Raw genomic sequence first — 12,276 nt, forward strand, 5'->3', positions numbered from 1 at the left:
CGCAGGACTGACTTGCTCATACATGTCTTCCTCGTTCCCTCTCTCAATCCAGAACCCATGGGAAGGACTCTTGTCTACTGCACTGGTTCCATCTGAGTAGTCACTTCTCTCCCAGCCCCCTAAAACATGTCCCCTCAGAGCTACCATTCCCAAAATTCTAAGTAAGTCTAATCTGAGCTCTCGCTTGGCCACAAGACTTTATCTCTAGAATCAATTTTTGGAGCATCAGCTTTCTCACCCCAGCCCAGCCTGGGGTCTAGATTCATGTCTGTGCCTGACCCCCTTGCTGCCTATCCTTTGCCAACAACTGGGCATGAGACAAAGAGCATACTGTGAATATTTCTTGTTAATTGAAAAAAAAAAAAAAAAAAACTCCCTAGAAGTCTTAGGCTTGTGAATTAAAGGCAAATTTCAAAATATCCACAGCCTCAAAACAGCCACAGCAAAACATCATGATACAAACAAAAACATAATCATATTCATTTCTTGAATTTTCCATCTCATCAAGATAAACCAACTACCTGAAGACAGGAAATATCAAAGCATTTTTGAACCAACCATCCTGTCATGCTTCTGTCCATGTGGACATGCTTACCTCAAACCACTGCCCGTGAGACTGCATCTTGAGGATGACACAGGGGTCTGGTTTGGAAAGGGCATCTCTGTCGGAAATGCCTTTGCATGCCACACGCAGCTCCACTTTGGTTAGGCATGGGCTGTTGAAGATTCCCAGTGTGTTGGCAGCTGACTCGTAAATGTTGCTCATCTTCTTCATTCTGTTTCAGGCAAGTAAAACAAGAAAAAAGACACACCAATCACTGCAGTATTTGTCAAAGGAAAAGCCCCCTAGTCGCCCTTCAGGAAATTGTTTGATACACAGTTTTAAATATTGAAGGTGTATTTATTATCTCACTTTCCAACCTAGTGACATATTCCAATGAAACAAATCAAAAACCAACAATAACAACAACAAAAACAGGCACTGGTGCAGACTTGACTAAGAAAACTATTTTCCTGTATGATTTGCATACATTTGCATAGTACAGTTTTTAGTCTGTGAAATAAAATTAATGAATTAGTGCAGTAGACTGCAAACTGTAATCTGGCTCTAAATTAAGTGCATGGTTTTTGTGAGATTTTACAGATTTGTTGGTTAATCAATTTAATCACATCTCGAGTTTTTAAGACTCTCTAAAAATCCAACATTCCTCCTATGTTATGGTACAGAGAAGTATATTGTTCCACCTGAAGAAACAGCCAAAATTTCCCATCCTTAAAGCCTGGCCCACGTCAAGATGCCATCAGCAAGCCAGCTGCAAGAGGCCCAGCATCTGAGATCCTGCCCCACGTGCATAAGTGTAATCTCACCTCTCCCTTCCCCACTCCCACCTGCCACATCAGAACTCAGAATCAAAAGGGGACACGTGAGAGAAGAGGAAAAGCACAAAGCATATGATTCTGAACTCGTGGAAAGAGCAGCCACATATAACACAGCAGGCCCCCTGCCCATCTCCACATGACACCCTATACAATGACACTTTGCATCCCGGAGACCCAGGACACACGGATCCACCAAAGGACACCAGTGCTCTTCTCTTTCTCTGAGTGTAAGGACACTAGAAGAATTTTTCAGGAGCAAAATTCAATAACCTTCTCATGGAAGCCTGTGTCCCTGTAGATTCATTAGAAAAATGATAATGGCTTCTTCAACCTCACACGGCACTGGTGGCTTACAGTGGAATTTCTTCATCTATAAAATGGCGATAATCCCTCCCTCTCTCCTTCTCTTCCTTCACAAATATTTAATGAGCTTCCCTTTGGTACTGGCACTTTACTAGGTTCAAGTGAGTACACCATGCTAACTCTTGTACAGGGAGATGGTTGTCCCACACACACTCACACACATGAACAAAGTTTCATTGTAACACAGCCATGTTCATTCATTCACACATTATCTGTGGTTGCTTTCACTACAATGGTAGAGTTGAGTAATTGCCCAGAAAGCTTAAAATATTTACTATGTGGCCCTCTTCAGAAAATGTTTGTTCGGCTCAGTTCTAAGATATCAGGTAAGGAGAATTTGTAGTTGGGGAGAGTTGCAATTCTATTTTAGTATGTGTTGTGGAATTGGTTTGAGGATGAGAGCTGCTCTGTCTTCTACCAAAGTGAACATTAATAGGGACTTTACGATATTTGTTTTTTTTAACCTAAGAGAAAACTTAAGCTCAGAGAGGACTGGCAGCTTGCCCACATCATGCAATTATTCTAATGGCAGAGCAAGGGCTGGAATGCTAGTTTTCTATCTCCCAGCCCACTGCTATTTTTACCACAGGTAAAACCTTTAGCTAGAGAACTGTTCAAATCTACAAGGAATAGTGGATATAACAACTTTCCTTGATTTATTACAACCTCCATACAGTCATACTTCCCTTCTATTTTTAAATAAATTTTATTCAAGTATAGAAAATACACAAGTCATAAGTCCACAACTTAATAAATTATTGCTGTTCCATATTTACAAGTTGTGAGCAGACCAATAATTAAAGCAACATAGGTGACAGAGTGTATATGAAATGAAATTTACAACACAGCAAAGAGAGGGAAGGAATTAGCTAATGGGAAGATGGCTTTGTGTTTAGACAGGTTTGGAAGTATGTTACAAACTCTATCAATTTTTTGATAAAGACAGCTTATTCTTCAATCAATGTCTTCCTGAATTCTGCTTTTCTCAATGCTTTAACTGGCTCATTGGAATCTACATTCCTCTTCTGAAGTCTTGACTGGTGTCTCCTATCTCTAGGAGCCATCTCTACCCCCGTCCCTATCCTTGTAGGCTCATGCCCATGTCCATCCCCTTCTAGACCCACTGACTATATTCTACAGCACACAAGCTTCTATAGAATGGGACATCTTCTTGAATACCAGTCTTAATTATAAAGTACAATGCAAAAAAAGACTCTGTCAGAGACACAGAGTTCCAGATTGAAATCTTGGCTCCTCTACTTACTATCCATGCGTCTTGGGCAGGATGCTCAACCTCTTGGTTAGTAACACCTACCTTGAAGAGTTGCTGTAAAGAGCAGATGAAATAATATATGTAATATGATTAGCATAAAACTAGGTATGCTCTAAAATGAGCTCTAGATGCTTTAAAAGTGGTAACTATTATTATTGTATTCTGACTTAGCTCAAGATAAAATCATTCATTCTCCTATTACCAACTAGAAATCTCTTAGATTTCTCACCACTGCTTTAAGACCAAAGTTCTACTAATACATTTAAAGACCTTCTGTCTTTGAAGCCCAAACAATCTGGGCATACCACACTCCACCTATGAGCACACAGCAACCTCTCAAATTGGTAGTTTATCTGGGGATTCATATACATTAGCCAATAATTCTAACAGGTTCACAAGTCAGATAGTAAAACAATGGTGCCAACTCTAAGAATATTGTGAAGCTGATTTATCAACTTACTGGGATAGGCACTTTATTCTTCAGTGTTTTTCCCAAAGCTTTAGCTGGCTCCCTGGGAATCCTATATTCCACAGAAACCCTTTCTTGATCCATATGACAGATGGTCACGTGTCATGTGCAACTCACAAGGTATCAGGAACTGCAGGAGTCCCACAATGCAGAGGGATCAAAGGTCTCATCCTCCTTCATTTATTCACTTTCAGGTTATTGCAACAGTTTTGGTTCACATGTACCTGGTTACATGGATTTCAGACAATAATATCTAGTTTTAACTATCCCTCCCTTGCAAATGTCTCATTGCAAAGAAATCTCTGAATATAATGCAATGATGCAGGCAAGCAAACACCATGAAATGGCAGGTGACAGGTTTACTACTACTAGTTCAAAGTTTCCATCAGCCTTTGTACCTGCTTTAAAATGATGGCAATACAATCACATGACTTAAAAGTTGCCAAAAATACTTCAAAATTATCAAGCCTTCTTGAAATATGGATTGGCACACACAATCATTGATGGAATATCCCACACAAAGTGTATGTAGTACTTACTCTGAATTATTAATGTTAATAAATTTAAATAGTTTATAAAAGAATGAACAAATAAACTGGAGGCACATGTTTAGGGATGTTTTTATCAATGGAGCATATGATCCAGCAATTTTATAGATCGCTTCTTTAAGCAATCTATACTTGGAGGATTTGGAGCTGGAAATGAATGTGAGCAAATACGAGTTTGATAAAGGCCCATCTGGTACCAATATGATGGTTGGACTGGAAGAGACAAAAAAGTTTGTGAATGAAGGCTGTTATGCTGGCCATTTCTATTCCTCCCCTTCCCTTGAGTCTCCTTCCTTCCCTCTGTTCAGGGCCCTGAAAGGCTGACCTCCACTGACTGCCAGCACACTGCTGGAAAGTTCCCTGTTAGTCTGACTTTCGTCAGTGCAGACCTGGGAAAGGGAAGAGAGAGAGAACAGCATGTTTCTTCCCAGCTTCTACCCTGATCCTCAGCAGTGGCCAAGCTAATGGCCACAGCTCTATCTCCAAGGCTTCAGCTCTCCTTGGACCTCAGTAATACCACTTCCTCCCCTTGCTCCTTCAGGCTTCGGGTAGTAATGGTTTCCTGCTAAGAGATTCTCTCCATTGTTGGCTTTAATGAAATGGCCACACTGGGGAGCCAAGGAACTGAAGATAGCCTTAAGCCAATAGCCAAACAGAAACTGAGACCCTCAGTCCAGCAAGATGAAAAGAAATGAATTCTGCCAACAACCATGTGAGCTTGGAAGTGGATAATCCTCCAGGTGAACCACAGATGAGACAGCAGACCTGGCTGACATCTAGATTGCAGCCTTATGAGAGAGACCCTGAAACAGCAAATCCAACTAACCAGTGACCATATTCCTCACTTATAGAAACTGTGGAGATAATAAATGTGTTTTTAAGCTGCCGAGTTTGTGGTAATATTTGTATGCAAAAACAGCTAACTAATACAAAGAGATCCAGGGTGTGTATGTGTGTCTATAAACTCCTTTAGGTCAAGAACTATTTCTTATACCTTACTGCATCCCTAGTAGTGCTTATGTGGATATTTGTGGACTGGTTATGAAACCAACCTAAACTTTCATCTCTAGGGGGATGGGTGGGGTACAGGAAAGAAATGTGGGGACACTGAGATAAAGCTCCCAGTTTTCACAGTCATACTCAGGATCCCCAGCTTACCTCGCTGCCCATGCACAAATGAAAGCCCTGATCAGATATATTTAAGTTCATAAGCTTCTGTACCTGCCCAGAAGTAACAGAAGTCCTGACCTTGACTTTGGAGGTGGTACACAGGCCAGTGAAGTCAAATTGTTTGGCCCTGGCCCAGCTGAAGCTCACTGCCGAAAGGTGATCACAAAGTATGGCTCTGTCAATGAGTGATCAGCTACCTCCAGCTCCAGATAAGGGGAGTAAACAAGCAATTTCACACTCTGTTAGAGAACAGGATTAATATGGCCAGATTATCAATACATTTTCCACGGCCTATTTAAATCCTCTTTGTTGCCTTTCATACAATACCCTGGTTTTATGGAGACTAATGTCTACAGAGAATTATTTTGATGAAAGCTGACTTTTGGCCAATTTTAGAAGCAAATTATAATTGTCCTTTCACTCAGATAATTTAAGTTATAAAAAACCACTACTTCAGCATATCCACTCTCTCTAACAGGACAAACTGATCCTGAAACTTAATTAGTTTCTGAATGAGTTGCAAACAACACAAAGACAATAGAGAGCTCAAGAGGAAAGGGAATCAGCTTGAGTTCACAGGGGAACCAATGGAGCAGAGCTTGTCTCAAGACCGTTTTAAGAATAAGTGCATAATCACTGTTCTGCTTGCGTTGGCTTTATTCGGCCTTTTAAAACGTCACGGTACATCCCAGGAAGGCCCGTGTGCTGGATGTCTTCTATTGCACAACATTTCCATCTCGCTTTGAGAAATGTGCATAAGGCCCTGCGATGTGCCTCGTGCTGTGCTGGATGCTAGAGGCACTGGGCATCCATTCACTCAGCCAAAGATAAGCCAGCTGTTATTCCACTGAGTCTTGTGAATCCATTTCCTCTTCAACGTTCTTTACATCACGAGCAGATCTACTCTTAGATCTACTCGCAAGTTGCAAGCACTGCCTTGGACGCTGTGAGGGATGAAGGCACAGATGAGACAGCCCATCTGGAGCAGTGCAGCTCAGACCTCACCAGGGTCACAAGTCACCTGAGGAGCTTGTTAAAATTAGTTTCTGTTTCAAGAGTCTGGAGTGGGGCCTGAGATTCTGCTCCCAGATGTCGCCGATCCTGCCGGCCTGTGGGCTACACCTTCAGTAGTAAGGTTGTTGAGTATAAACCAAGCATCTGCAAAACAAGGCAAACTGCCCCAGAAGTCACTTTTCTTAAGTTCAGACACTCATACATGAGATGCAGACAACACAGCGATACAAGTGTAGATCTAGCACTGGAGTGAGTATCTGGGTTTGAATCTCAGCTCTACTACTTACATGTTGTGTGACCTTGGGTACATTACCTGAATCTTCTGTCCCTCGGTTTTACTATTTTTAAAATGAGGATAATAATAGTTCCCATTTTGTAAAGCAGTCTTCAGAATTAAATGAATTAATTCATGTAAAGCCCCTAGAAAAGTGCCTGGGCCAAAGGGAACATTTGATAAGTGCAAACTATTGCTATTGTTGTTGCTGTTTCTAATTACACCAGTAGGTAGGTTCATGTAACACTGATCAACCTCCTCTACATCTGCCCAGTATTCAACATTAAGTCATCAGATCCTCAGGATAATTCTACGGTAGGTCCTATTAGGATGTCCATTTCATAGGTAAGGAACTGCAGCTTAGAAAATTTCAACAACTAAACATAGCTATCCAGCCACACAAAGTGGCTGGATTTGAACTCAGAAACTCTAGGTGTAAAATTTGGGCCCTTACCCACTTTGCATACTGCCTCCCTGTGGGTTAGCTGCTTAAGACAACTCTCAAAAATGTGGCAAGTGGGGACATACACACACCACACCTACCAAAATTCTCTTGGCCCACCTGGCTCACCTGAATGCCACATGGTGGCTGTCCCCCTCCCCCAAACTCCCAGCACCCTTCTCTCAAAGTCCCCTAGACTTCTACATTCTTCTTTTCCCCTTTCATAGAGAGTCCTTTATTTTGTAAATTAATCTGCCCTCTGGGTTTCTTTCCCCTCATAACTTTAATCTTTACTCACCCAGCTCAGGCCCCCTTAGTTCCCGGTTTGGCAGTGCAAACACTGAATTTTCCCAAAAGGGTGGGAAAGGAAGAAAAGCTGTGAATATTTATACTTTTTTCCTCATCAAGCATATAGTGCTCAATAAATCTCTTTTCAAAATAGCTTGCTTTCCTAGCTGCTAATATTAACTGTACTAATAAACTGTACAAATACTGTTTCATCTACTCCCTGAGGAGTAGGCAAGGCAACCTCTTGGGATAGGTATTGTCAGTCCTATTTTACAGATACAATGTTATAGTTGGGACAGAGCTAGGAATTAAATGTGGATCTAGTGGACTCTAAAACCCATGGTTTTGTCCATTTCTTATCAAATGATTTATAATTTGCTTAACGATTACTTTCTTTCTGTATCATGCAAACTTCAACCCTGCTCCAATCTTAATATAGCCCTAAAGAATAGTGTGTGCATTATGAGATTATGCTCTGTCAGTCCTTATAAATTCACGTTCCTTTTATCCCTTTACTCCCAAGACAGCTCAAGTCACTTCTGGACCTCTATTTGCAATGGTAGCTTTGTCAAGTTGAGGGGTTTGGGAACTCAGTAACCCTACTCTGATTATTTTAAACACTGAGTACTTGATGAGTTACAGATGGAGAAGCAACAACACCCAGCAAACACAGAGATACAAACCATGTGAACCACAAAAGGCTATGGTTTCCATGAATAATATGGCAATATGTGTACATGAATTGACAATATGACAATTGTCAAATGCATTCAAAATTAACAATATGCATACATGAATGTTTTTCTGAAATACACCATTCCCAAATCACTCAAGAACAATCAATTATATCAGTCATTTCCTGAGCTTTCTAATTCAATACAACAGAAAGACAAAAAGAAAAAAATCCAGCAGAGATCCCATTTCCTGAAAAACAGCTTTCTTGGGAATGCATAAGGAATCAGATTTATTGAAGTTCTAGGAACTTCCAGGCTCACAATTTTGACTCTAACAGTGAGTCATAAAGATGAGATTTTTCTAGAAAGCAATTATGTTCATTCCATCACATTCGTATTAATTTTAAAGCACTCAAATGTCACCCATTTTTAGGAGAATTGTATGTATAAATTTAACCAGATAATTTTAAATGCTGACAGAAACTTTTAAAAGTCAAATTGTACTGAGTATCAAGGGAAACAGTATGAATGACTGTCCTCTCCCTGTCCCAGCCCTGCCTCTTCCTGCCATACCAGAAGCAACTATGGCTCCTGAATGAGAGGAAAAGCAAATTCAGAGGATATTTTATTATTTTAACACAGAAATAATTTCCTCCCATTTCTCAAGCAACTAAATTTACCCAGTAGAAAGATCAAACCTTTAAAATCCCAGCCTTCTTTTGTTCAGTTATTTTCCCTTTTTAATATAATCACTGGTTGGGTTCTTCCACGAATGTCATTTTAACAGGAAGCTGGGGGCTCACAAAATGGATTTTGTGTTTCTAGCCTTGTACATGTGGCTAAACTTTAGAGGAAAAAAAGAGCAGGATTATTTTTATGTTCTACGGGAGAAACTTCAGATAGCATATGAAGCCAGCAGCCAATTTCGTTGAGAAAGCATGATAACTGATCTACTTATGGGTCTTGTTCTGCTCCCACACCTTCTCCTGTAAGACTCACTTCATCTGCTCTTAATTACATCCTAGTGTTAAACATGCTTTTGCTTAGTTGGCAGAGGACAACATGTTGTGTTTTGGGAAAGAAGAGGGGATTGAGTAGATAAAGTGTAAAATGAAATACCTTTTCAGGATACAGAACCCAACCTCTAGTTCTGCATTTCCCTATAGAAGTATGTGTAGTGATGAAAACATTCTATGTCTCTGCTGGCCAATACAGTGGCCTCTAGCCCCAGGTGGCTGTTGAGCCCTTGAACTGTGGCTAGTGTGATTAAGGAGATAAATTTTTTATTTTATTTAATTTTAATTTTCATAGCCATTTGTAGCTAGTGACTATTGCATTAGACATGCACTGGGCACACCATACCAGACTACTGTTCATAGGGTTTTTTCTTCATTTTTCCCTGAGAAACAAAGCAATTCCTGAAAACAGGGCTCTTTTATAAGAGAAATCTGTCATCCCGTTATTTGGTGGAGACTGGACGTGGAAGTGCTAAACGGACTTAACAGGTGCAAATTTGGCTCACAGGCTTGTCTTCTTCTGCCAGTGCCAGCTGAATGGTGACGATTGCCTACAGTCCTCTGTCTAGACAGACAGCGTGAGAAAGAGTGGCATGGTTCACTAACAGTGACAGCCACCCACACACACAGAAGGGGGAAGTGGCAGCCCATGAGGAAAGATCTTACAGACAATGTTGGAGTGAAGCTCTCCTTAGAGCTTCTTTCTAATGTGGCATTATCTTTATGTCCAGCATGTAATGATGTTTCTACTAAAAGTTTCAAAATGGTGCAACATAAGCTTTGGGGCAAATGGCCTTGCTAGAGCTGCTATGGATGAAAACAGAGAACAGAATTTAGGTAGAAGTGGCATGTGAACTGGGTGTGTTCTGGGAGTTGGAGAGAGGGTTGTTTGAAAGGTAGGGCATGTTGGAGGACAGCGTTGTGTTTGGCTCAGTGATCAGTCATGTGACCAGCCATCACAGATGCTTAGGCAATGCTTTGGGAAAGAGGAAAGCCTCAGCAGAAATGGAAGGAGTTATATTCTCTCTCTCTCAGTTGAGTTCCTGAATACCAGAGTACCACATGGGATTGCTTTCATGTAACATATACATTTCATGTGAGAAATGTATATCTATCAAAGGAGTTTGGCAGTAATAGGTAGAAAAGAAAAGAAATAGGGTCTCCCCACTAGCACAGAGAAACTGTAGAGGGCCACGGGCAGTAGGAGGGGACCTTGGCTGAACTGGTCAAATCAGTGCACCTGGGCGAGACTGTGGGAGACATTTTCAGATGAGGAAGAAATTTAGCAGGTGCCATGTGTATGGCAGCTAAGAATTCTGTGGATTTCCAGTCCTCACTGAATGTGAGAATTCGAATACAAGAAAACCTGCAGTCCCCATTGAGGGTACAGACAGACCAGAGATACAAGTGCCAGATATAAAATACTAATGGCAACAGTGATACCAAATCTAGCAAGTGTTTTTAGATACTTATGTGTCTGTCCCAGTGCTTGGTGCTTCCAGTTACAATATCACATTTAATTCTTTTAAGAGCTATTGATATTATTTCAATTTTACAGATGAAAAAACTTAGATTCAGAAAATCTAAGTAAATTGCTAGATTTCATAACCAAAAAAATGGAACAGGCAGGATTCAGTCAGATTTTTTTAAACTCAAAAATTCAGGCTTTTATTCATAAAGTTATTCTGCTTCCCCCTGCACATCTTCAGATCTATGTTCAGTTTCTAGTTCTATTTGAGTCCCTTAATGCTGGATATCCTAGAATGGTACATCTTATTCATTCGTTCATAAAATATTTATTTAACACTTCAAGTATGTGCTGGGGACCATGCAGGGTAACAAGAGGTACAAAGATGAAAAGTCAAGGTTGCTACCTTCATGGAGTTCACAGGCTAATGGAGAAATAAATAGGCAAATAAATATTTACAAAAGATGAATGTTGCTTGTTCTTTTGTCTGCCATATCTCCATTAAAGTAGCCATGGAGAGACTCCAAAATTGGCAATGCACTAGAAAGGAAAAGACACACAGGAGGAATTGCCTCTGGCTGTTTTCCACGGAATAGTGTGCTATGGAACTAATAGTCTATGAGGTGCTAAGAGATAATCTCAAAAGAAGCAATGGTAGATTTTATAACGTAAAGCAGGTTTGTTTATAGCAGGACATTTCAGCATTATTAGTTCGTGAATTTGCTCTGTAAATCACCAAAAAGAATCTATGGCGTATAATATTTCCCCAAATTATTTAATAACAAAAAAGTGTCATGGAACACATTAGAAGATAAATGATTAACAGAGAAAAAAAAATCTTCAGAAAAATGGTAGAGGTTAAAGGGCAACAGGCAGAGGCATATTACATTTGGGGATATTTTATTTTCCATGAAAAGTGTTGTAGGGGGCTGAGGCCAGAAGACACAGAGCAGCATGAGAGGTACAGTCTTTCATATACTCCACTATGAAGAAGAATGGATGCTGAGGTTCTGGCTAAGTCTGAGAGCCGCAACCCCAGGCTGGCAGATCTAATCTAGATAAATGCCTGCTGGGCTCAGCAACTTGGATCAGGTACTAGATACCCAGGTGACATTCAGTTACTCAAAAAGTTGGGTAGAACTTCATTGCTATGTTTTCTCTCTTGAGCCATTGTGGTATCTGGCCTTTGATCTTTAGCTTTTGAGTAGTTTTACATTAATGAGTGTTTCTTGTGCTGCTCCATGTGCAACTCTGGTTTGAGTACTTCTTGGAGGGCTGGTCTTGTCTTGGTGAATTCCCTCAGTCTTTGTTTATCTGAGAATGTCTTAATTTCTCCTTCGTATACAAAACTTAGCTTTGCTGGGTACAAGATTCTAGGCTGGGCATTATTCTATTTCAGAAGAGTGAGGATAGGGCCCCAGTCTCTTCTTGCTTGTAAGGTTTCAGTTGAGAAATCTGGTGTTATTCGGATGGGCTTTCCTTTGTATGTTACTTGTTTCTTTCACCTTACAGCTCGAAGAAGCACCTCTTTAGTGGATATTTTGGTCAGTCTGATGACTGCATGACGTGGTGTCTTCCTATTTGCAATGAATCTCCCAGGGGTCCTTTGGGCTTCTTGTACCTATATATCTAGATTTTTAGCATGGCCTGGGAAATTTTCCTCAATTATATCTTCAAATAGCTTATCCAACCCTTGCGTATTTTCTTCTTCACCCTCAGGAATGCCCATAACTCTCACGTTAGGCTTCTTCACATAATCCCACATTTCTTGCAGACTCTGGTCTTTTCTCTTATTTCTTTGCTCTATCTCTGTGACTGACTTATTTAATTGGAAGGTATTATCTTCAATCTCTGAGATTCTTTCTTCTGTTTGATCTACTCTGCTCTTGAGGCTTTC

The 12,276-nt window shown here is 40.5% G+C and overlaps 1 protein-coding gene across 2 annotated transcripts in view; it reads right to left on the reverse strand.

Annotated features, from left to right (window-relative positions):
• CPNE4 (copine 4) overlaps positions 1 to 12,276 on the reverse strand; it is a 433,633-nt gene that overhangs the window by 328,703 nt on the left and 92,654 nt on the right. The window contains exon 3 of one of the 2 annotated variants that reach the window (XM_045538714.1): positions 596 to 776. The exons of the other annotated variant lie outside the window; for it this stretch is intronic. Within the exon in view, the coding sequence (XP_045394670.1) occupies positions 596 to 776 (181 nt within the window). The remainder of the gene's footprint in view (positions 1 to 595; positions 777 to 12,276) is intronic. 2 annotated transcript variants of the gene reach the window in all.

The sequence above is a fragment of the Lemur catta genome, chromosome 1, assembly GCF_020740605.2.
Source record: "Lemur catta isolate mLemCat1 chromosome 1, mLemCat1.pri, whole genome shotgun sequence".
Classification (NCBI taxonomy): domain Eukaryota; kingdom Metazoa; phylum Chordata; class Mammalia; order Primates; family Lemuridae; genus Lemur; species Lemur catta.